Source organism: Eleutherodactylus coqui, chromosome 4 (assembly GCF_035609145.1).
Source record: "Eleutherodactylus coqui strain aEleCoq1 chromosome 4, aEleCoq1.hap1, whole genome shotgun sequence".
In the NCBI taxonomy this organism is placed as follows: Eukaryota; Metazoa; Chordata; class Amphibia; order Anura; family Eleutherodactylidae; genus Eleutherodactylus; species Eleutherodactylus coqui.
This window is the reverse complement of record NC_089840.1, coordinates 54,259,802-54,285,302: the sequence shown is the minus strand read 5'-3', so window position 1 is coordinate 54,285,302 and position 25,501 is coordinate 54,259,802. Positions and strand designations below refer to the sequence as shown.

At 44.1% G+C, this 25,501-nt stretch overlaps 1 protein-coding gene across 1 annotated transcript in view; it reads left to right on the top strand.

Annotated features, from left to right (window-relative positions):
* The window catches only part of UBASH3A (ubiquitin associated and SH3 domain containing A), a 30,593-nt gene extending 5,354 nt beyond the window's left edge, over window positions 1-25,239 (top strand). Inside the window, exons 3-13 of the mRNA XM_066598581.1 lie at window positions 2,556-2,742; window positions 3,164-3,356; window positions 7,087-7,256; window positions 7,755-7,963; window positions 8,134-8,203; window positions 13,466-13,613; window positions 14,879-14,998; window positions 15,476-15,568; window positions 18,388-18,514; window positions 21,534-22,730; window positions 24,590-25,239. Coding sequence (XP_066454678.1) covers window positions 2,556-2,742; window positions 3,164-3,356; window positions 7,087-7,256; window positions 7,755-7,963; window positions 8,134-8,203; window positions 13,466-13,613; window positions 14,879-14,998; window positions 15,476-15,568; window positions 18,388-18,514; window positions 21,534-21,630 — 1,414 coding nt within the window. The 3' untranslated portion in view covers window positions 21,631-22,730; window positions 24,590-25,239. The remainder of the gene's footprint in view (window positions 1-2,555; window positions 2,743-3,163; window positions 3,357-7,086; window positions 7,257-7,754; window positions 7,964-8,133; window positions 8,204-13,465; window positions 13,614-14,878; window positions 14,999-15,475; window positions 15,569-18,387; window positions 18,515-21,533; window positions 22,731-24,589) is intronic.
* Window positions 25,240-25,501: the final 262 nt, after the last annotated feature.

Genomic DNA, 25,501 nt, shown 5'->3' with positions numbered 1-25,501 from the left:
CTCAGTCCTCGCGATGGTCTGCGGCGCTGCTGCAGGCTGCCATGTCCTCCTCCATGCCAACAGAGCATTTCTTCAATCCAGCCAATCCAGCGCCACGTCAGCCAATGAAAGCCGGCACTGGGTTAACCAATCACAGGCATGCAATGACGCTGGACACGCCAACAGAGAATTTCTTCCTGGAAGCGGGGCTTGAATTCCCCGGCTCCAGCAAGCTAATGCTCTAATTGGTTAATCCAGCGCCGCGTCAGCCAGTGAAAGCTGGCACTGGATTAACCAATCAGAGCATTTGCTTGCTGAAGGTGGGGTATTCAAGACCTGCTTCCAGGAAGAAATGCTCTGTCGGCGTGGAGGAGGATGCGGCAGCCTGCAGCAGCGCCGCAGACCATCGCAAGGACCATAACCTGAGTTTTTGCTCTTAAATTAGAATAAAATTTCAGGAGAGAGCCTGCTTACAAGTCAAGAAGCTCGCAAGCTGAGGTACCACTGTACTTGGTTACACAGACAAGGAGGGCAGCAAGTGGTTAAGGTAGCGTGGCTTTTTGTCTTAAAATAATGGGAAATCCACAAGGCCCTAAGAGACTCAAGATGTGCATTCTTCTATCAAAGCAACTTGCTTCCGGTGTTTCTTCCTTTTGAGAACAGAACAAGCAACAGTACTCAGCGGTGCAAGTGCAGGTAGACAACAGCTCTATCCCTGGTATGTGTCTTAGGGCGCCTACCCTGTAGCGATATTTTTTCTCGCAATGCGAGAGCGAGTGAAAACGCAAGCCTCACAGCGCTAAAAAAACTCTGCGATCTTGCTCATTGTCATAAATGGGGCCGGCAGCAGCAGCACTAGCCCCATTGAAAACATAGGGAGTACATCGCAGTACATAGAGAGTACATGGCAGAAGATTCCTTCATTCCCGCGGTCCCCGTTACAGCTGTGGCAGAAGTCTGCGATGCTACCCCATTGCTTTCAATGGGGCCAAGGCTGCTGCAGCCCCATTGAGAGCAGTGGGTTGCAGGCAACCCCCGCAGCGATGATTTTCGGGGAAAGGTTTGAAATATAAGCCTTTCCCTGAAAATCATCCCTAGCTGAAATAAAAGTTAAAAAAAAATTTTTTAACTCACCTAGAAGAGCCGTCTGGCTCTTCTCTCCATCCCCGGCAGTTGTCTTCTGGAAACCGGGGATTAAAAAATCCCCGCCTCCAGAAAGCACTGGTCTGATTGGCTGAGTGCTCAGCCAAGCACAGGAAGCGCTCAGCCATTGAATGACAGCTGTGCGCTGCCTGTGATTGGCTGAGCGCTGTGACCAATCACAGGCAGCACTCAGCTGTCATTTAATGGCTGAGCGCTGCCTGTGATTGGCTGAGTGCTAAGCCAATCAGACCAGCACTTTCTGGGGGTGAGGATTTTTCAATCCCTTGCCTCCAGAAGACAGAAGACGACTGCCAGGGCTGGAGAGAGAAGAGCTGAACTGCTCTTCTAGGTGAGTAAAATTTATTTATTTTGACTTTTTTTTTCAAGCCATTCCCTGAAAATTATTGCTGCAGGGGTTGCCTGTAACCCACTGCTTTCAATGGGGCTGCAGCAATGGGATAGCATCACAGACTTCTGCCACAAGATTCCTTCATTGAAGACACAGCATATATTTTTCAAAACCATTGCTGTAAGTAAAACTTGATCAGCTAAAACATTCATGTACATAGCATCTTTAGGGCTCATTCACAGAAGGGAATTTGCACAGCTAAGTAAGCCGTGCAAGAAAATCACAACTATTAGAACCAGTGGTTTCCTATGGAAACATTCAAACGAAGGAATTTTAGGCGCGGAAAAAAAAACAAATCGCACCTAAAAAAATAGGACATCAGCGACTGAAATTCAGCGATGGAACTTCCCTGCTGTGCGAAAATATAGGTCTTGACCTATCTTTAGTGCGTAAGACGTAGGAGTGTCTGTAGACTCCTATGGGGGCTGGAAAAATAGGGAGGGGGAGGGAGTTTAGCTGCGTCCAACGCTCAGAAAAAAAGCTGGGTGCCTCTATTTAAGACATTAGAGGTCATTAAGAGAATTTCTGCTGCTCGAGGGAATTCCGAACAGCAGCACATTTTTTCTGCAACACACAGCTCCCCATCGTGTGAATGGGTGATTTAGACGATAATGAGGTTAGGGGCTCAGTGGAGTAAAATCGCCCATTCACACGATTTTGTTGTGGAGTTAGCCACAATTTTTTTGCGTCATTAGGTCCCTCTTGTGAATGAGCCCTTATACAGCCATACAGTCCAAACCCGGGAAAAAGTTAACCATTGCTTTGCTGGTATAGCAAAATGTGGTTCAGCAATGAAGACAGAAAACTTTGGGAAATAAGAGAGTTGAATTCATAGAGCAGACTTGAATAATCCCCCAAATCACATGCATCCAGCCAATGGAGAGAGGGGAGTAATAGAGCTAACAGTGCAGCTGATGATACACTGTGTGTCAGCAGGACGGTATTACTACAGTACGGTCTGCACCAGGCAGGTAGTATAGTTCTGTAATTTTTCCTCAATATTAACTTTCCTTTGTCCACACAGGTTGCAGGAACATTGTCGCGATTCTTCTCTGAACGACCCAATCCCGCAGGAGTACATCATGTACTTGCTTCCCACCGGACCTTTAGGGACATCCCTGCAGGAGTTCCAGGCAGAGAGCCTTAGACTGTGTGGGAAGAACCGAGCTCATGGCCGCTTCCCCCACATCACACTGAGTGACTTCTTCACGGTGAGACCTCCACTGTCATCACAAATTAGAGTGTTTAAAGGGGCAGAAGGACTGATCGGCTCAGCGTGGCTGCACAAACCCAATCCAACAGAGCCTATGAATTAGTGGCGCTGCTGGTCTTAGCTACGTGCGACCTATGCGGTTGCACAGGGTGCCAGACACCAAGTTGTAGGGGAAGGGCAAAAAACATTTTGCACAAGGTACCATCTAACATTAGGCTGACACTGGTCAGTTGTGGCCATATATTATATTGCTGGGGAACCTCAGAGCGGAGGCCAGTAGATATGGATGTCAAATCCTCATGAGGCTAGTATCACTACCGTAGCTGCTGAGGGTGTCTCATACGTCGTGACGGTTGCATGTTCATTCTGCATCTCCACCTGTTGTGATTTCACTTTGTCTCCTTCCTTCCTCTGGTCAGTGTGAAGATGGGAAGGTTGAATGTCTTTATGCTGCACTGAGGACGGCCGGAGAGCTCGTTGCTTTTCCCCAGACTATATCCCTGTCCTTATATTCATCCAGCTCCTTCATTGGCTTCTTCTTAAACAAGGAAGCAGCTGATGCCATCAGGAGCTTTACGGAGAGTTTCTGCCACCAGGTGTCCACTCTGACAGGTGAGGACTCGGCAGAATAGTATGCATACCAGCTGTGCCACCTGCCCATCCAACATCAAGGGTGAAAAGTTATAGTACATCCAATGTGTAATTTCTTCACCAAGAAGCTGCCATCACACCTGATCTGCATGAGTTTTCTGTTGTGTCGTCTGGATCCATCCACTCTTCACCTAATGATAAGAGTCTGGCCGGATTCACGCAAATGTATGCGATTTTGTGCGTCCAACGTTGCATATTTGTGTGTGCAACTGTACTTTTTGCGGGTGCAAAAAAAATTGCAATAATCCTCTCAGCCATTGAAATGGACAATTTGTTTCAAAGCTTCAAAATATTCTCTTTCCCTATGCCAATGTGCAGGAAAATAGAACATGCTGCAGATTTTTTGGTGCAACACAAAATACATGCTTATGAATAAACATATTGAAATTAGTGGGTTCTATTCACTGCGTATTGCGAGCGCAAATTTTGCACTCACAAATATGTGTGCAAATGTGAATATGGCCTTAGTGATCTGATTAATTAATCTCATTATGTCACTACTGGCAGTGGAAATCTCTTCCATCAATCATAACTTGCTCCTAAGGGTGACTACAGTTACTTGAAATGTTAAAATCGCAATCGCGCAAAATCACGATTTCGCGGTAAATTGCGATTTTGCACAATCGCGATTTTAACATTACAAGTCCCATAGACCCCTGCAGAAAAAAAAATGCTGTGAATTTCGCAGTGAAAAAAAACTGTAGTAGGTAGTCACCCTAAAGCGGCCTTCCGGTCCTGGAACAAAATGGCCACACCACTTCTCTGACTACCTGATGCACATTGTGTGTTGGTATGCATCATTAAGGTAACGATTATTCTTAAGAAGTCTAATCAGTAAAGTGGGCAAGCTTGAAGCGAGAAATTCTGAAGAAAATTATGACATAGTAGGAATAACGGAAACATGGCTTGATGATAAGTGCAATTGGGCCGTGAATTTACAGTGTTACAATCTCTTCAGAAGAGACTGTGTGAACCTGAAAGGGAGAGGGGTATGTCTGTATGATAAATCCTACTTAATGCCGAGGCTACGAGAAGATATAGGTGTAGGAGATGAACACATGGAATCTGTGTGGGTAGAAATATAGGGAGGGAAAAATAACAAAATCCTGGTAGGGGTTTTCTATTGGCCACCACAACTAACAGAAGAAACTAAAAACTTATTAATAAGACAAATAGAAAAGGTGTCAAACTGCAACGAAGTAATTATTATGGGAGACTTTATTTATCTGGATATAATATGGGAAGATGAAACCTGCAAATCTCACAAGGGCGATACGTTTTTGAGAACAATTAAAGATAACTACTTTACCCAACTTGTGCGGGAACCAACAAGAGGGAGGGCCATTCTGGACTTATTATTAACCAACATACAGAATCATGGGGGTGCAGGTTGAGGGACACTTGGGAAACAGTGACCACAATTATTTTCATAGTCACAGCAGAAATCTGCAGTTTATCTGTGGATTTAACGCAGTGGTTTTTATAGACGGAATCTACACAGAGAAATCCGCTTCAGAATTTACCCAAACTCATTCACTGTAATCCAAGGATCCAAATCCATCAGCGTTAATTAATTACTGTAACCAACCAACATAACCCAATCACCGTAATTCTATCAATAAAGAGACATGATGGACTACACATCCACATTTCTTACTTTGATCAATCTCTGCTAAGCTGAATGGATAAAAATGAACATGAGGTTTTTGGTCCATATTTTGATAAAACTGTATAAGCCCAGTAGCCACTTCTCAATGGCCTCTGTATAAGGTGCAGCACTCCATAGCGACTGTCACCATAGCGGAGCACTTGTAGGGGTGCAACCCAGCAGCCCAATAACACTACTGCTGCCAGGCTAAGTTCTCTTGGCTCTGGGCCACACCACTCTGCTGTCACAGTGGTCACCATCAGAAGTGCACCTTGAAGCTTTTGGGCTCCAATGCAAAACTGTAACAGGGCCCCCAACTATAATGCTTTATTCATAGTACAGGGCTTCCTATATGGAAAAAAAGGCCTTATGGACCCCCTTGGGCTCCAGGGCCCGGGTGTAACCGCATCCTCTGCATCCCCTATAGTTACGCCCTTAATCACCATATCACACGCAGGTCAGAACTCACACAGGGCAGTGCAAGATGGACACCAACACCATATCATACACAGGTCCAAACTCCTTCACTCAGGACAGCGCGAGGTCCACCACCATATTACACATAAGTGCGAGGAAGACCACCAACACCATATCATACACAAGTCCAAACTCCTTCACTCGGGACAGTGCGACAAGGATCACTATATCACACACAAGTCCAAACTCTGTCACACAGGACATTGCTAGGAAGGTCATCACCATATCACACATAAGTGCGAGGAAGACCACCAACACCATATCATACACAAGTCAAAACTCACACAGGACAGTGCAAGGCAGACAACCGCCACCAGATAATACACAGTTTTATCTCAGTCACACAATACAGTGTGAGGAGGACCACAAGCACCATGAGGCCACCTTCTCACATGCCGGAGTAGCTGCAGGCATTCTACAATGGACTACCCGCAGCAATACCGCTAGAAATGCACAGCGGCAAAATCTGTATGTAAATAGTGAGGATTTGGCTGCGTCTTCACTTGTGGAACAGCTGCGGAATTTAACCTTTGTATTTAAAGGGTTGAATTCCTCAGCAGCATAAATAGACATTCTGCAGATTTAGAATCCGCAGTATTTTTGAAAAACGCTGCATATTTGTCTTGGAAATTTTCCTTACCATGTAAAGGAGATTTCAGAAATCTCCTCCATGTGTCTTGTACTGGAAAGCGCTGCAGATTTTCCACAGCAATTCTGCAGCGTTTATTGCACGTGTGAAAGCGTCCAAAAACACCCAAGTCTAATCTCTATCACACAGGACAGTGGTGGGAGACCACCAACTCAATGTCACATATTAAAACTAGAATTTATATTGGTGCCCACCATGGTCAGCTTGTTCTTTATATATTATGGCACTTAATCATAGAATCCTAGAATGATAGAGTTGGAAGGGACCTCCAGGGTCATCGGGTCCAACCCCCTGCTCAGTGCAGGATTACCTAAATCATCCCAGACAGATATTTGTCAAGCCTTTGTTTGAACACTTCCCTTGAAGGAGAACTCACCACCTCCCATGGTAACCTGTTCCACTCAGTGATTACCCTCACTGAGTACAGTGTCTTGAGTTACGAGTATTCATGTGTATCTTGCACTGGTTCACATATGAGAATTTAAATACTCACTAAATGGACCAGTATCAACAAAGGTGTAAATGCTGAGGAGCAACTAAAATGGTTACTAAACCAGTCCTGATCTACTATAACATCCAAAGATTTCTGGGCCCTCATGCAAAATCTATAACATGGCCAACTATGATACGTCATTATTAATACTGGTCTCCTCATATAGTGCAAAGGAACCATTTGCATAAGCTCCAAGGTCTAGTGTGACTGCAACTTCGGCACCGACTATTGTTACCCCCTTGGCCACAAGGCCATGTATAGAACATCTGTATTTATGGGTCTCTGGCAGAATGTGTTCTTGATGGGAAATGATGCTTGAGTTATGGTTGGTCCCTGGGATCATGTAAGATCAGGGGATCTGTTGGGAGTTCCAGATGTGTCTCTATTTGTATAAATCTCCTGATTGTTGCCTCTTGCCCCGCAGACTGTTCATTGAAGCCGGTCTATAGAGACTTTCACTTGACCCTGGCTCACAAGTTCTCCCCGCATCACCAGATGACGCTCGAGCGCTTAGCGAAATCCATCAGCCCGACTCAGAGCTGTGTGTGGGAGGCAGCCATCTTCTCTAGAGATATGAGATTTGTTCACTACCAGGTACTTGTATTTAGCATTCTTCAAGACCTCGACAAAGAGCAACTACTGCTCTGTCTTCTAATACATCCTTCTTGTGCCCAGCAGCCAGTTCCTCCCAGGCAGCTGACTTGCACTCTGTGGAGGAACACTGTAGCTGGCACTATAAGGGGGTAAGCCTGGCTTAAACTTTATGGGGGTACACTGAGAACAATACTGTATGGGGGTCATATTGACTGGCACTGTGTGAAGGCACACTGTGACTAGCACTGTATGAGGACAAAGGCTGGTGACCCTCTATGGGGTAGTATGAGCAGATACTGTATTGGGGAGCACTATAACCAGCACTGTATGGGTGTACCCTGTGGCTGGCACTATAGGAAGGACGTCATAATGTGTGGCATCATCTTCTACAAGCACCTGGGGTGTTTGTAGTGGAGAATGCGTAATACACTGCAAAGTCTCTGAACTGTCTAGTTGACACTTAGCCATGTCTGAGCCTCTTCTATTCCATTCTTGTAGACCCTTCGGGCACTTTTTCCCTATGAGCCCCAGAATGATGACGAGTTGAAACTCTGTGTAGGAGATCTGGTATTTTTGGATGCTACTGGGATCTCGGACAGTCCAGAAGGATGGCTGATGGTCGCTTGCCACCGTTCCGGATGTTGGGGTCTGGTTCCTGAGAATTACTTAGACAAAGAGAACGAAACCATCACCTGGGTCAAGCAAAGGTAAGAGCAGATGAATACTGACCACATAGTGCTAGGCCCACACCCATACTAGCCTACAGCCCCCCTAGACCCTTTCCTGGAGAGGGTCTAAGAGAGATATGGCAGGAGTCAACATGCTGAGGCTGCAGTCACCATACGATGTACTTAACTCATACTGGCCATTTGTCCAGATCTTACAGGTTTGGTCCAAATAAGAGCGAATTTAAAGAAAAGGACATCAAGCCCCCAAAGATTCCCCAAGTAAGTGGGCCATTATTCACATCTCTGGATGTTTGTATATGGATGATTGATTGTATACTGTGAGCATGGATGGTTGCATGTAGATGGATAATTGTATGTGGATGATTCTGTGTGAATGATCAGATCTGATTTTATATGGGAGCAGTGATTTAGTTCCAATGTGCAGCGGTGTAGCCCACCAGTAGATGTGTGCTGGTTTAGTACCCACAGTTAGCCATACACAAAACTTGGGACATTTCTTTTTCATCATACATGCACAAATCAGAGAACATGGACAAAATGACATAACTTTCCATCACTTCTTGACCAACTTTTATCTGCAAGTATTTTTGGGATAACTGGATGACTCTATTCTGCAGTAATTGGTGTGTTGGAACAATCATGTATATGAATCCCTTACATTGTACGATCATTAAGTCATGCATTGACAAATGCTTATTATGTGCATAGCCAGCTTTAGTCTCCTCAGTCCAGTCAATTGGTCTCCCAGCCAATCGTGGTACCCCATTCAGTCACCGACAGTTATTTGGTACCCCAGCCAGCGGGCTAGTCCCCAGTCAATAATATACAGAAAATTGTCTGGTTCCTTCTGTCTTGTGGTTTATGTTTAAGGATACTTTTACACAGGCCAACTATCGGCCAACAAGTGATTTTGACCGATAGTTGTCACATGTAAAAGTAGGACCCGACAGGGTACTGAGCGAGAAATTACTCATTAGTCGCTAGTCACTTTGTTTCAGCTCACTGAAATAAGGCGACTAGTGAGCAACTTCTCGCTCAGTGTAAGGATACTTTTACACGGGGCGATTATTTCTGCTGTGCTTTCACACAATAGTCTTCCAACCATCTGTCTCCATTTACTGTTTACCCTGACAAGAAGTCGCTCACCAGTCACTTTATTTCAGTGACTTACCCAGTACCTTGTCAGGTCCTACTTTTAGATGGGACAACTATGGGGCAAAATTGCTCATTGGAGCGGTTTTTCGGCAGATAGTTGACCCATGTAAAAGTACCTTAAGCAAGCATCTTAAACGACTGCCTGTTCACTGTGAATGGAGGTGGTCGGCTGGAAGAGATCTCTGGCGTACTGTGCCTCCACTAACTGAACGACTAGTGCGCCTGTATAAAAATACCAGAATGATGATCATTGGGACAGCTGTTGATGGCTTAAGTACCCAAAATTCGCCCGGTGTAAAAATGCTCTAAGTCTTCGATTTTCACGGGTTTGTTGTCCATTTCCTGGTTTCTAGTGGTTTATATCCTTAATACCAAGGAGTGAGGTCCCAGGATCCGTGGCTTTAGAGCCATTGTCCCATTGTCTATCAATCTAGTGTCTGAGAGCCAGGCTCTTTTATGCCCTTTTAACATTCATTGAGTGTGGTAAGTTGTCCTCATTTACATTTTATTTGACTATTGACTAATGATTCACTTGACTAATGATTGGAAATTATCATTAATATGATTGTCACCTGACTGTTGTGTAGGGTCAATCTTTGCGACGTCAGTTTATCTGTAGTCACCCCGGGTGTGTTTAGTTGTTCTTAGGCCCCCTCTGCATAGCGATATTCCGCCACGGGGGAGGATCGGGGAGCACTGACAGGTCTCCGAGATGAGCCTATTTAATAGATAGGCTCACCCCGGAGAATCACCGCAATCGCAGCATGCCGTGATTCTCCGCTCATGGACTCCGGCATTGCGCTCTCCATAATAATCCTATGGAAAGCTTTATAGAGCGTGATCCACGGGCGATTAATCGCAAGTGGATCATCGCCAGTAGACTGGCAGCCTTACTCTGAATCAGGTAGTTTTGAGGAATGATGAACTTAATGGAGAAACATTCCTCCTCTCAGAGATGGTGGATGTGCACCTGCCCCTAGCTGTGGCATCCTGTGAAGTGCCCTCTCTACTGCTCCCTGTTGGTAGGGCACTTGGCCTTGGCATCTGCACAGTGTCTACTTTAGACAGGCACTGCTGCAGACTTGATATACATATAGACACAGACTGGCACCGAAAGCAGGTTTGTGGTTTTCTCTTTTGAGACTTCCTGCTGATAGTAATCTGTATATGACACGCAGCAGAGTAGATGCAGCAAGTTTAATGCACTTCACCGTGTATGCACAGTATGTATGTACCTGATGTAATGTGACCAAGGGTCGGAAGATTAACGCTTTATGTCCTTGGAGAAACCAGCTGAAGAGACATTTCAGGAGGTGGATCTCGAGAATGTGTGAAGTATCCAACAGACACGGCAGATCCCAGAATCCGAACCAGAACCATTATTAGTTCCAGAGACCATTGGGGCATATTTGAAGTACATTGGGTAATATTTACATAGACTGGCATTTCCTACGTCAGTCTAAGTAAACTTTGCATTGGGCCATCAAGTGCGACAAATGTATTAAAAAGCACAAGCCTCTTTATTATTTTATTTATTTTCATTAATATGATTGTCACCTGACTGTTGTGTAGGGTCAATCTTTGCGACGTCAGTTTATCTGTAGTCACCCCGGGTGTGTTTAGTTGTTCTTAGGCCCCCTCTGCATAGCGATATTCCGCCACGGGGGAGGATCGGGGAGCACTGACAGGTCTCCGAGATGAGCCTATTTAATAGATAGGCTCACCCCGGAGAATCACCGCAATCGCAGCATGCCGTGATTCTCCGCTCATGGACTCATTTGTTGTATCTGGTGGCACCTCCATGCGCCAGATTGCAACCCTCATGAGCTACGTGCTCACATTGGTTTCAACTATAAATTACACTACTTTGCAACAGAAATGATAATAAATCTGACAGACCGAGTGTAGCCATGCCCCTTAATACTAGGCCACTTTCTTTATAAGTGGCAGGTAAAACATCAAAGGTTGCAATTTTGGCACTTGCACCAGAATTGCAACTTTTTGGTGCTAGAATTCTATTACAACAGACTTCATACATATGACCTGTTATTATTATCTGTGACTAAAGTTGCACAGACCAGTCCACTCCCAGATATCACTAAATGTCTAAGCCTCATTTATCTAGACTGGTTTGCTTCCAAGGATTACCCAAAGACTTGGTCTTATATATGTAGTCTGGTCTACTCCCAGGAATTATCCAATGTTTGGGCTCTTTTTTACCGATTGCTTCACTCCCGGGAATTACTCAATGTCTGTGTCCCATTTATGTAGACTGGTCCACTCCTGGGGATCATTCAATGTCTGGGCCTCATTTATATAGACTAGTCCACTCCCAGGAATCACTCAATGTCTGGGCCTCATTTATGTAGACTGCTCCACTCCCAGGAATTGCTCAATGTCTGCGTCCCATATATGTAGACTGGTACACTCCTGAGGATCACTCAATGTCTGGGCCTCATTTATGTAGAATGGTCCACTCCTGGGGATTACTCAATGTCTGGGCCTCATTTATGTAGACTAGTGCACTCCCAGTAATCAATGAATGTCTTGTTCTCTTTTATGTAGACCTAATTTATGAAAACTAGTCCATACTCAGGGATCACTCAATGTCTGGGCCTCATTTATGTAGACTGGTCCACACTCAGGAATCACTCAATGTCTGGGCCTCATTTATGTAGACTGGTCCACACTCAGGAATCACTCAATGTCTGGGCCTCATTTATGTAGACTGGTCCACTCCCAGGGATCACTGAATGTCTGGGCCTCATTCATGTAAACTGGTCCACTCCTGGGGATCACTCAATCTCTGGGGCTGATTTATGTAGACTGGTAGACTGTTTCACTCCCAGGGATTACTCAATGTCTGGGCCTCATTTATGTAGATGGGTCCACTCCCAGGGATCACTGAAGGTCTGGGCCTCACTTATGAAAACTGTTCCACTCCTGTAGAATGGTCCACTCCCGGGGATTACTCAATGTCTGGGCCTCATTTATGTAGACTAGTGCACTCCCTGGAATCAATGAATGTCTTGTTCTCTTTTATGTAGACCTAATTTATGAAAACTAGTCCATACTCGGGGATCACTCAATGTCTGGGCCTCATTTATGTAGACTGGTCCACACTCAGGAATCACTCAATGTCTGGGCCTCATTTATGTAGACTGGTCCATACTCAGGGATCACTCAATGTCTGGGCCTCATTCATGTAGACTAGTCCACTCCCAGGGATCACTGAATGTCTGGGCCTCATTTATGTAAACTGGTCCACTCCCATGGATCACTGGATGTATGGGCCTTATTTATGTAAACTGGTCCACTCCCAGGGATCACTGAATGTATGGGCCTTATTTATGTAGACTAGTCCACACTCGGGGATCATTCAATGTCTGGGCCTCATTTATGTAGACTGGTCCACTCCCAGGGATTACTCAATGTCTGAGCTTTTTTTTTTTTTTTTTGTAGACTGGTCTATAAAATTTTGGGAAACAAAAATGCAGGAATTTTTGAGTCTGATCACAATAAGGCACAGATATGTATGCAGATCTCATCAGTACTTTATTTAAAACAAACCGGGTAACTTTGAAAATGGAGAATAGTTGCTTAATACAGCCATGTAGGGAAAAGTCTCTATGCAGAAATAGTATTAGGAGCAGTCTCGATACATGGCCTATATCAGGAGCAATAACAATCTTCTCATACATGAAAGGTGTATTCCTTACGACACAAGTACAAATTGACAGGAGCAGTGGTTGTCAGTCCAACTCATCTTCCCTGATGCAATGGTTCTCAGCAAAATCTCCATAAGGCCTGCAAACTGATGCCGTGTTAGTGGCCATGCTCTCCCTAATGTTGCTGATACGATGACTGTAGATTTGGCCACGTTCTCGATTGATTGGCCCTTGTTGATGTATTCTCATCACAGTCCTTCTCCAACCTATGTACACTGTCATTTTGGGCATTACTACATGATAATTATGCCTGACCAACCCTCTGAGGGCAAGCAGTATGTAGCAAGGCTGTGAAGTCCAGAGCAGATGATAAACAGGAACCGGCCACAGCCAACATTGCTCTAATTTAATGCCTGGGTGGAACTAGGGTGCATATTCTTATGGGATGGTACATATCATAAAATAGCCATAAAAGCAGAACAACAGTCTCATATCTATATGTCGGACTACTCCATTTTTTTATAGGTCCACTCCTGGGAATTACCCAGTGTCTGGGTCTCATTTATGTAGATTAGTCCACTAATGGAAATTACGCAATATATGGCTTCATTTATGTAGACCAATCCATTGTTGGGAATTACCAAATGCCTGGCTCTCATTTGTTCCTCACAAAATTTTTCTCTATGTGTTAATAAAGCTGAGAAAAAATGACATTGCAGAAGAATTTCCAGTTCCCATAACCTTCACAACAGTGGAGACGCGAAGAGTCCTCCTTGTCAAGCATGCAGAGAGTCTGGACGAAGTATTTGGCCACCATTGGTTGACTGATCATGCACTTGTTAATGGTAAGACTTTCTCATCTCGTTATTTAGTACATCTTCTTCTGTACATGATGCCTGGAGATGTGGAATATGCAGATTTTGTGATTAATGACACATGAATAATGCCAACTCCAGGGTCATTACTGGGGTTTGTACTATTCAGGGAACAGTTCTTTATGCCCATCACTTTGTGTACCTGCTTATGTTTATTCTTCTTCTAATGAGATATCAGAGATTGGGACAGAATGGAAAACTGCAGTAATGCAGTAATGCTGCGGGGGCATGATGAAGGCCCCATCCTGACATGCTCCTTACTTTCACCATCTTTACTAACATCATCGGCCCTGATACTATCTTAACACCATCTACTCTGATACCGTCCTCTATGGCACCTGCCACTAACCTCGCTAACATGATCCTCACTGACATTATCATCACTGATATGCCACCCACCCTGACATCTTATTCACTGACAACACCCTCCCTGACACATCTAACCTGACAGAATCCTCAATGGCACCATCCATCATCCTCACTGAAATCTTCTCAGTGGTACCATCCTCACTGACAACATCCATCCTGACACCATCCACATTGACATTATCTAACCTGGCACCATCATCAATGACACCATCCTCACTGACATCATCCACAATGGCACCATCTACCATCATCAATGACACCATCCCTACTGACACCATCCTCACTGACATCATCCACAATTGCATCATCTGCCATCATCAATGACAACACATGAATGACACCATCCCTACTGACACTATCCTCATAGACATCATCCACAATCGCACCATCTACCATCATCAATGACACCACCGTCAATGACACCATCCCTACTGACGCCATCCTCACTGACATCATCCACAATCACACCATCTAACATCATCAATGATACCACCATCAATGACACCATCCCTACTAACATCATTCTCACTGTCATCATCTTCATCTTCACTTACACCATTTACCCTGACACCATCCTCAAAGGCTTCATACTCACTGACACCATTCTAAGCAACACTCTTTCCACTCCCTCCTCTGTGACACCATCCATACTGACACTCACATTATCTTCATATGTTGTGATCCCATCATGTCATTCAGATGAGCCCCTGAACCCCATTGTTTTCAAGCATGTGATTACAATCACTTACATGAGACCAGGGTGGCATCATTGAGCCATATAGAGTGATATTATCCATTATTTATGACAGCGTTCCCTACAGTGGGACCATCGAGTCCCTACAATGATCATCTTTGTCTGTGTCCAGGGGTTTATTACAGGCAAGACCTCAACTTTCCAGTAAAACTTCCACACAGGAATAAAGTCCAAGATTTTGAGGAGGACCCTCCATTATCATCATGTGGAATGTTCCAGGCACGACTATTCGGTAAGAACCAAAGGAGAAACCTTCACATATACCAAGTACCGGTACCATAAATAGGAGAGGGTGTGCAGGGGGGAGGAATAAATATCACTCATGATGGGAGTAATAACTAGTGGAATCACCCATCCTCGGCAGTTTGTGGCAGATGAGGTATGTTCTATATCACTGTAGGGTTCCTTCAATAAAAGGTTCTCATATTGGGGCAGATGGGCTCTAACAATTTGATCAAAATGTGCGATGAGAACCTCATATTTATTAGTTTGGTAAATATAGCAGTAATGTAGTTCAAAATAATCCATTTGTTGAATATTTCTGTATGTCTTAGTGCTCAAAGCAGCATGCTGCTGTATGGTGTGTTTGCAATTCCGCCATAGCGGTGTGTACCTGCATGCTTACGTCATTTTCTTTGCATGTGCCAGCCTACTTTTTTTAGTATTCTATAGCTGTGATATGTAATAAGTTTTACTTATTACATTCCAGGTGAGGCGCTGCGAGATTCCTCACTCAAGTGCGTCTCTGTGTTCTGCTCCCCAGACTTACGTTGCATCCAGACTGCACATCTCATCCTTACAGGTACTGTATGTTGCCAGAAGCGGATACACTGTCACTGATGTGGGGGCTCTGTGATACTATTAGGCTGGGTTCACACAGGGCTAATTTGTCGCGATTTTGCCGCGGTTTTTCCGTTGCGGTTTAGACGCAGAAGAACTGCTTCTGCAACAATAATGCTTCAAAGATTAATTTAGGCTTGCGGATTTTGCTGTGGATTTTTGTGCGGAAAAATCCGTAAGCGTTTTTTTCCGCAGCGCTTTTTTACTTTTTGTCGCGTATTTGGTGCGGTTTTGGCTGCGTCCATAGAGGTCTATGGACAAAAAAGCGCTGCGGAAAAGACCAAAGAATGAACATGCTGCATCTTTTAAAACCGCAACACAGTTGCATTTCGGCACTGCGGCTGTGCGGAAAAAATCCGTCCTGTGAGAACAGCTTTTTGGCAAATCTCATTTGTGCTGCATTGCACTGCAAACTCAGCGGTTTTGCCGCAGTGCGGATATGCAACGGCAATCCGCGGCAAAACCACGGCAAATCTGCCCTGTGTGAACCCAGCCTTATGGGGGCACTCTGGCTATTACTGATATGGGGGCTCTGTATGTGGTACTATTTTGGGAAAACTAGGACTGTCACTGATATGGAGGCTCTGTGACAGTTTAATGGGAGCAGTGTTACTGTCCCTGATGTGGGGGCACTAAGATACGACTATTATGGGAGCACTGTGGTTGTCAATAATGTGGGGTCTCTTTGATACGACGGTGGGAGCACTATGGCAGTCATTGACATGGGGGCTTTGTGATACTATTATGGGAGCACTATAGCAGTCATTGATGTGGGGGCTTTGTGATACTATTATGGGAGCACTCTGATTGTCACTGAGGTTTGGGGCACAGTCCTACTACAGTATTATGAGAGCACTATGATTATGGCTTATGTGGGGGCTCTGTGACACTATAATGTGAGAACTGTGACTGCCACTGATGTGGGGGCACTGTGATACTATTATGGGAGCACTATGACCATCACTAATGTGGGGGCTCTGTGATATTATTCTGGGGTGATTGTTACTGATGCGGGGGGCACTATAGTATTATGTTACCAAAGGGTACATAAATAGGGGCCACAGTTTAAGAGGGACAAAAGCCCTATAAAAAAAGGATACAATCAATCAAAGGTCAAGGGCTCTATGGAGAGAGGACACAATCTAAAAGAGGCCAGCGGACACATTGGCACGCAGTTATTATTCAGGGTACCTCTGATTTTGGTGGAAAACGTCACATCTGAAATTGAGCCAAGGTTGCAGCATTTGTTCCCTAACTGCATAGAAGAAAATAATGAGAGCGCTGGACGGGGTCAGCTGTACATGTACTGCTAGACTGCTTTAGCAAAGGCAAAGGTTACAGAGGTGCAACATAATGGTGCAAATATCTGGCTGCTTGTAGCAGGGTTAAAAAATGCAGCCAGACACTTCCAAGTTTTATTACACGTTATGCGAATATCTATAAATGATGCACAATTCTCTGCAACCGCTCCCTGCAATTGCATTGGTGCAGATTCTGCCATTAGTAATAACTCTAGACCAACGACTACACCCCCTTTAGCATTACATAGAAGACATTTGCGCTCCAAACATGTAAGGATTAGAGGGTACTTGCTCGGGAGAGGGGAGAATACCCAGTGGGCACTGGGTAATAAACTCCCCCCTCTGGGTCCTGGATAGCCTTATGTATACAAATGTGGTGAATCCCACGTCCGCTTCAAGAGGTCGAGGTCCAACCAAATCCACGTGAACTCTAAGTTGCTAGAGATTAAATTTATTATAAAGATAGTGAACTCTCCAACCGGGGAGTTCAAAGGATTACAACGTGTTTCGGCTTTACAGCCTTTTTCAAGTATAAAACATATTCATATCAGTGGGCTTTAAATAGTATCCAGCATTAACATAATCCTGTAATAGGTTCCTCCAGGTGCCGCTCGGTGTCCTCTTCTGTTGTGTGTGCACTGACCTGCAATTAGCAGCAGGTCTCCAATATAATCTTTAGAAGGGCAGAACTGAGGATGGATGATTATACACTTGTTAGAGTAATCACTTAATTTAGGTGATACTCAAGGGGTATCGTAGCCATATCAATTTAGGTATGTCTAATTATTATTCGATGCATCGGTGAAGAAAACGATAAGAAACACTTATTCATTACTTATTAAGTAATGTTTCCAAGGTCTTTTGTTTCATTGTTCCAATGCAAGAGGTTATATACTGTGGCTCCCCCACATCAACAATGTGTGATGCTTCTCTCTTAGTAGAATATTGCAAAGGTTAATTATAACAAAGCTGCATGCTCCGCGTCTGAGATCCTGTTAGTAAAATTTCACTACAATGCGCGTCTTTTGCACACGTATGTCTTGCTATGCACATGGCACAAATGTTATGCACACGACACTACTGCATAAAATATTATTCAATACGTTCACACACTCAGCGCATTTTATCTTTCTTTGGCCCGTTCGCCACTCCATGACTGAGCTGTTGTTGCTTCTAGATGTTTCCACTTGGCAGCTCCAGATGGGCAGATATGTAATAACCCCTAGGAGAGGTTGCAGAGAAATAGTCAATGAGTTCTTTATGATGATTTTTCCTACTAATGATGGAGTCTATGGAGATTGCAGGGCTGTGTGCAGGATTCTACCAAGCTGGCAGCAAAGAAGATTGCTGAAGTAATTGAAGACAGTAATGAGAAGGGGTCACATATGTTTTGCCATGTAATGCAAGTGCAGTTCAGTCAGAACTGACATTTTTTATACAATATATGATAATATACTACATCTTGCTTTATAATTTCCAGGGATGCAGATGCAGCAGCAGGTGAAGATCTATGTGGATCAGGAGCTCTGCCATCGGTCACAACATCCCAGTTGTATGAGCATAAAGGAACTGGAGCAGAATGGGCTACATGTGGAAGCTGTGAACGGGTGAACACATATAGAATAGGATTATTGTGGAGGGTGGAGGCATGGCTGAGGGTTGCATCATAGCCAAATGTGGGGTCATGGACAAAAGTGGAGTCATGGTAGAAGGTGGGGCCATTGTTGTGGAAATGATTGGGATAGAGTCATGGTTGAGGGTGGGCTAATGGTCTGTGACCCCAATATTCAGACTACAGACTCCATAATACAAACCCCTAAATTCAGACCCCAGACCATACCTCAGACCGGAACACAATATCCAGACACCAGACCACATAATTCCAAGCCCAGATCCCAAAGTTCAGACCTTTTAATCATTTGTACTCCTTGCTCTCCTATCCTCTTCTGCAAACTATGCTCCTTTTCTGCTCTGCCTTCGGCTGCCTGCAAACAGCCGGGTCAGATCCCGCTGCGAGAATTCTCAAAGACTGCTCAAAAGACTGGACAAATTCCATTCAAATGGAACATTTTTTGAGCAACTGAACAATGGTTTTTATGTGGGCTAAAAGCTAGGGGCAAACAACAAGGGAACAAATAGTGCACGACTGCCCACATTTACACATAACAAGTATCGCTCATTGTCATCCGTTTAACCCCTTCCCGCTCCAGGGCGTAAGTTTATGTCCTGGGAGCGGGGTACTTCCCGCAACAGGGCGTAAACTTACGTCCTGGGGATAGCGCGGGATCACATATGATCCCGCGCTATCCCGCAGCGGGAGCCAGCTGTCAGTCACAGCCGGCGTCCCGCTGCAACAGCGGGGGGGCATCGGAGATGCCCTCCCCTCTGTTAACCCCTTCCCTGCCATGATCTAAGTAGATCGCGGCAGGGAAAGAGTTCACAGAGGGAGCGCGCTCCCTCTGTGTCTTCAGCCGGCTCTAGTGATGTTATCACAAGAGCCTGGCCTGTTGCCATGGTAACAGGATGCTAGACACTGGTGTCCTGTGTTGCCAGTGCCTGAGATCGCTGTATAAGCGATAGGGCATGGCAGGGCAGTAGCCCTGCCATGCCTTATCACAGCGATGGGCAGTGCTGTCGTCAAAGTCCCCCAGGGGGACTAAAGTTGTGAAAAAAAAAAGATTTAAAAAATGAATTAAAAAAATGTAAAAGAAAAGTTAAAAAAACCCCTTTTTTCAAGCTTTTTCACATATGAGCAAAAAAAAAAATTAAAACCCCACATATTTGGTATTGTCGCGTTTGTAACGACGCGTACAATAAGCTGCACATGCCTTTGAGTGTGCACGGAAAAAAGCGTTAAAAAAAACGCTAAAAAACTGAGGCAAAATGCAAATTTTTAGCATTTTGCCTCCCTAAAAACGCAATAAAAGTGATCAAAAAAGCCGTATGTACCCCAAAATGATACCAATAAAAACTACAGCTCGTCTCACAAAAAATAAGCCCTCATAGAGCTCCGGACATAAAAAAATAAAAAAGTTACAGGACTTTGAATGCAGTGATTTAAAAAAAAAAAGATTTCCAAAAAAAAGTGTTTTATTGCAGAAAAGTGTAAAAATCTAAAAAAAGTATGAATTTTGGTATCGTTGTAACCATACCGGCCCGCAGAAAAAATGGATTGTGTCATTTATGCTGCATGATTAACGCTGTGAAAAAAAAAAAAATCTATGGCAGAATTGATGCGTTTTCTCTCCCTGCTATCATAAAAAAAAAATAAAAGTTTTACAATATAGTCAAATGTACCCAAAAGTGGCACCGATAAAAACGACAGTTCACCATGCAAAAAACAAGGTCTTATACGGCCACGTCGATGGAAAAATAAAAAAGTTATGACTTTTGATAAATGGAGAAGAAAATCCGCTAAAATCATTGCATCCTTAAGCCCAAAATAGGCCATGTCATTAAGGGGTTAAACGAATTTTGGGCAATAATCATTGCATGTAAAAGGACTTTAAAAGGGAGAGAGCAAGACTTTTCTCCCCCTCTTACATGCACATGATTTTCTGACTCTGAACAGAGCCAAGACATTGTCATTAAATTAGCAATCTAATAGGTAATCAACAGATAAAAAAAAAATAAATGAGCTTTATTTGCAAGACCGTGCTTGGGACAAATATTTGCTGGATTTGTCCATGAAGAATAAGGATATTCCCAGCAAATTTACAATTGTTGGCAATTCTGGGTGTCCATATTTAGAGATGAGCGAGCGTACTCGGATAAGCACTACTCGCTCGAGTAATTGGCTTTATCCGAGTATCGCTGTGCTCGGGTCTAAAGATTTGGGTGCCGGCACGGAGCGGGGAGCTGCAGGGGAGAGCTGGGAGGAACGGAGGTAAGATCTTTCTCTCCTTCTCTCCCGCCCGCTCTCCCCTGCTCCCCGCTGCGACTCACCTGTCAGCCGCAGCGGCACCCGAATCTTTAGACCCGAGCACAGTGATACTCGGATAAAGCCAATTACTCGAGCGAGTAGTGCTTATCCGAGTACGCTCGCTCATCTCTATCCATATTACATGACCTTATGATATGACCACATAACATGATGATACAGAAGACCATAAAATGACCCCATGCCATGATCACTTAAAATCCTAAAATATCCTAAAAATCCTAAAATAAGCACAGTCTCTAAAATATATAAAGACTTTAAAGTATATGTAGACATCAAAACAAGTACAGTCTCCAACATAGTTTCAGTATATTGGTAAAAATGGTAAAAGGTTGATGAGTGGTCTCTTATCTTGCCCTTAATTGTATTGTCCACTTTCCATCTTCTTTTCTGTCTGGCCCAGACCTCTATGGCAACTTCTTTCACCCATGATTTCTTTCAGTAGAGTTTGCTGTCCAGATATCTTTGGCTCCTTAGTTTTATGTAAATACAGATTCAGATCAGACCCCAAAATAAATACAGACCCAAGACCTTGAAATAAATAGACAACAAACCAGACCCCCAAATAAATACAAACCCCAGACTAAATACCATGAACGAATAAAGACTCAGTTTCTATCAAGTTTACAGTATTCCTCTTTTCCTTTGCTCCTTGGAGTTGTTATAACCCTCACCTCTCTTTTCAGGGTCTCTTCTCTCAGAACAGAGTCCAGTGTCTGGCAAAGGATCCTCAAGCATTTGGAAAGTCTGGAGGCTTCATATAATGCAGAGCAAAGCAGCTGAGTATCCTTTTGTATTATATTATAGTCACAAGCTGTGCAGAATGATGAGGGTGATGATACTAGAAGCAGCTGATCGCAATGTTCTAATGAGATCCTTACCCAAACAAAGCAAAAAAAAGCCACACAAGACAGAAGTCAGGGAAGCTGAAATCCTCTCTTGTAAAATGTATCTGAGTTTTCAACAAGTTTTCTAAAATATACCAAGTTTTCTGTAACCTCTCATTTGCTGCTGTTTGCATCCTGTCTCATGTTTTTAAGTTCGGATTTTCAGGCTTTCCTCCCCATTTTTGTGTTGTCCTGCTACTTGTGATGCACTTGCAGGCAGGGGGCGTGTCGCAAGCCTACCATTCTGCCAGTAGTCCACTGTCCTGTACTTCTTTTTCCTCACTTCACATACTGTATTGTGCTGTTTCTGGACCAATCAGCAAGGAGGCAGTTTCTTAAAGCCCTCTCCTTTTCTTTTCCAGGATTATTGTATGAGTCAGAAATTCCAAGACATTTTAGCAAAATGGTTGGTAAACCCAAAATGATGTGCAAACACACCTGCTGTAATAGCTGGAGAGGCAGAGAATGTGGAGATTGCAGACACTATGTAAACAGATCTGTTATCCTGTGAGTGCACGGGATCAGTCTGAAGATAGCCCCTTCTCCACAGCTAAGAAAACATCCCAGCATACCAGTAATTACAGAAGCTCAATACCTAACAACAGATAGTGGATTGCAGAGGAGTTGGAAGGGAGGCTCCTAGTGGCAGACACTTTAAACCTGATTTACAGTGGTAAAATGATTTTTTTAACAAAAGTATACTACAAAATTGATGAGACACTCAGGCTATAGGATAAGTGTACATTATCTGAAAAGTTAGTGCCCCTTTAAGACAATATGGGTATAATATGTAATGGTTACACTTGTAGTGTGATTCTGGTTACTATGTTACATACTTATCTGTAGGTGACTCTTGTAAATCTTCTCTATTCTCTTCTCCACCCAGAATGTATCCTGTTGGTTGTGGCTCCTGGTTCTTCACTTGTTCTGTTAAGCCAGACTATATCAGGGATTCCCGTCCAGGAGAGAAAGGGTGCAGTTGATGGTCCAGTGCATGTAAGTACCCCAAACCCACTGTCTGCAGTCACAGGTTTGTAAGCATGGGGACATTGCATGAGGACATTGTGGCTGGTCCAGCATGAGGTCAAATTGGATGAGGGTTCCCCAAAAATCATGGAGAACTTCACCACTGTTTTCTGTGAACTGACAGAAGGCCACTGCATGCCCCGCTATGTAGTTAGAGACCCCTACACTAATGGGTTATAGTGTGACATTTACTGTGATAGACGGGTTGCACTCTGATATCCAGCATCTTCCTTACCAGACCTATTGACAATAACACTACAATACATTAGAACAAATCATCTGAGGAATAAGAGAGACCTTGGTGGCAGCGGATGAGTCAAAAGGAAGCAGGTACTGAGCTGCATGATGAAGAATATGTCCACCGTCATCCCATCACGTCTTCATCAGCCTCATCAGTTATTTCTCATGGTGAAGGAGCTGATGGGTTTCTGGTGTCCGTTCAGGATTCAGTGATGGAACCCTAACCCTTATATCACCTCACACGTGTTCCGTAAACCTCCTCTATAAGAGAACCTCTAATGCAGTGTTTCCCAACCTTTTCAGCCTTGGGGCACCCCTGGGAAAGAAAAATAATCACGGGGCATTCCTGCCAAAACAAGGAGTGTGGTCAGGTAGCATAGCTAGGTTTGTAGCTTATCACAACGTCTGATTTTACCTCCGTTCTTCCAGTAGTCCCTATAGTAATAGCTCCCCCTCTCAGTGGCCCCAGTAGTAATAATGCCCCCCTCTTATGCCCTCATCAGGAATAATGCTCCACCTTATTACCCAATCATTAAAAATGCTCCCTTTGTTGCCCTTCATTAAAAATGCTGCTCTTAGTTCCCCCTGTCAGTTATAATGATTCCCCCTTATTGCTCTGTCAATAATAATACTGTCTCTTGTAGCACTCCATCAGTAAACCCCTCTCCCCTTGTTACTTCCATCAGTAATAATGGTCCTCCTTGTTGCCCCTGTCAGTTATAATGTTGCCCCCTTCTTGTCCCCATCAGCAATAGTTCTCCCTCGATCCCTCATATGCTGTATAATTAATAAATATATATATATATATATATATATATATATATAAACTCACCTCCTTCACTGTCTAAGCTGCTCTGCTTCGGCAGTCCTTCCTTACACTTCAGTCCTTCCTGACTTCCAGGTTGTATGGTCACACGGGACAGAAGTCACATACCACAAAGCACATGACCATGCAGCCGGTAGTCAGGCAGGACTGGATCGGGAAAAAGCAAAGGAGGTGAGTATTCTGTTTTCTTTTACTTTATAGCCTCACCCGGCCACTTCGTAAGTTGGAGTCTTAAGGGAATGCCTGTAGCAGCCCAGTCTGGGTGGCCCCAGGATATGACCAGCCCACAAGGATTTTTCCCGGTGGACTGAGTAGCCAATCTGTCCATGGTGTCACGGCACCCCTGGCAGGTTCTTATGGCACACTAGGTTGGGAATCACTGCTCTAATGTATAGACACCACTTTTGTTTTCTCAGTAGTGAAGGCTGTTGGCCCCTGTGAGAAGAGCTCCTGAACTTGTGCCCTCATGACGGCTCTTGATGCCCTGGGTTCCGGCAGCATGAACCACACAAGTGGTTGATGTGCAAAAGGGTTCTTTGTCCATGGGTTTTGATACAAGGCTCCAACAAGCTTTTGACTGTGCTGAACTGGCAACAAGAAGTGTTGTCGTCTTCAATTACAAAATACAAGGGACTATGTCTGGAGCTTGTAGGGTTTTCCACATATTGTCCACCAGATAATTGATGACAGTGGGCTGTATCTTTAGTAAATAAATATGGCCTCTCAGTATCTCTGAATCACGACTGTCCATCTTTTCCCTCAGGTTCCTGCTCTGGCTTCATGTCTATGCGAGGAGGTAACTGCAGGAAGATGGGCCCTCAAGGATCCTCCAGTGAAGGGCCCCACTCATTCTTCTAATACCTTTGTCCGTTGGAATGACTTGATCTAGAACCATCAATATCAATGGAAAGCTGGAAAATTTTATTATCTTCCAAACTGTAATGAGCAAATGATTGGAGCCGAGGGCATTTTGGCCGGTATATGGGAAGACTCTTATCTAACTCTCCTCAAGAATGAAGAAGACATCGTCTGGGTTTTCTTTAGATTGGCTGGTAGGAAGGACTCTTGTTCTACATAGTCCCAAGAAAAAACTGCCTTCACAACACTGTATTGTATTGCTGGTTCTCTAGTCAAAAAATCCTCTTGGCCAGATCAAATCTGTCAGAGACAAACTGATGTGACCTCAGCTCCACCAATCCATGGACATAGTCTGGAGACCATCGACCAACCCATCCATCAGCATTTACTGTTTATGATCTCCTAATAATTAATGACTATTCCCTTCGTTTTTATTTTATTAAAGCAGATCTGCATTAAATCCCCATTATTGAGACTTTGCCCATTTATTGAGACCCCTCCCCTTATTCTGGCTCCTCCCCCTCAGTTTATATGCAGTAGTCACCAGACCATCCACTTCTCTCTGGTAATTTAGTTATTTGTAGTTTATAATCATCTGTTTAAACTGCAATGTTATAATCTCTTCTTGTATTGACTTCCTGCTGTTCTTTATGGCTGTAGACAGCAGTCAATCTAAACAAGCAGAGCTGCAGTGTAAAGCATGGAGGAGTAACAAAGCATTAGCCTGGACCTCTGGTAAGACAGAAATAAAGTGTTCTCGCTGGTTACATTTGGCAATGCTGATCTCATATCGAAGATGAGGAGGGGCTAGAACTGC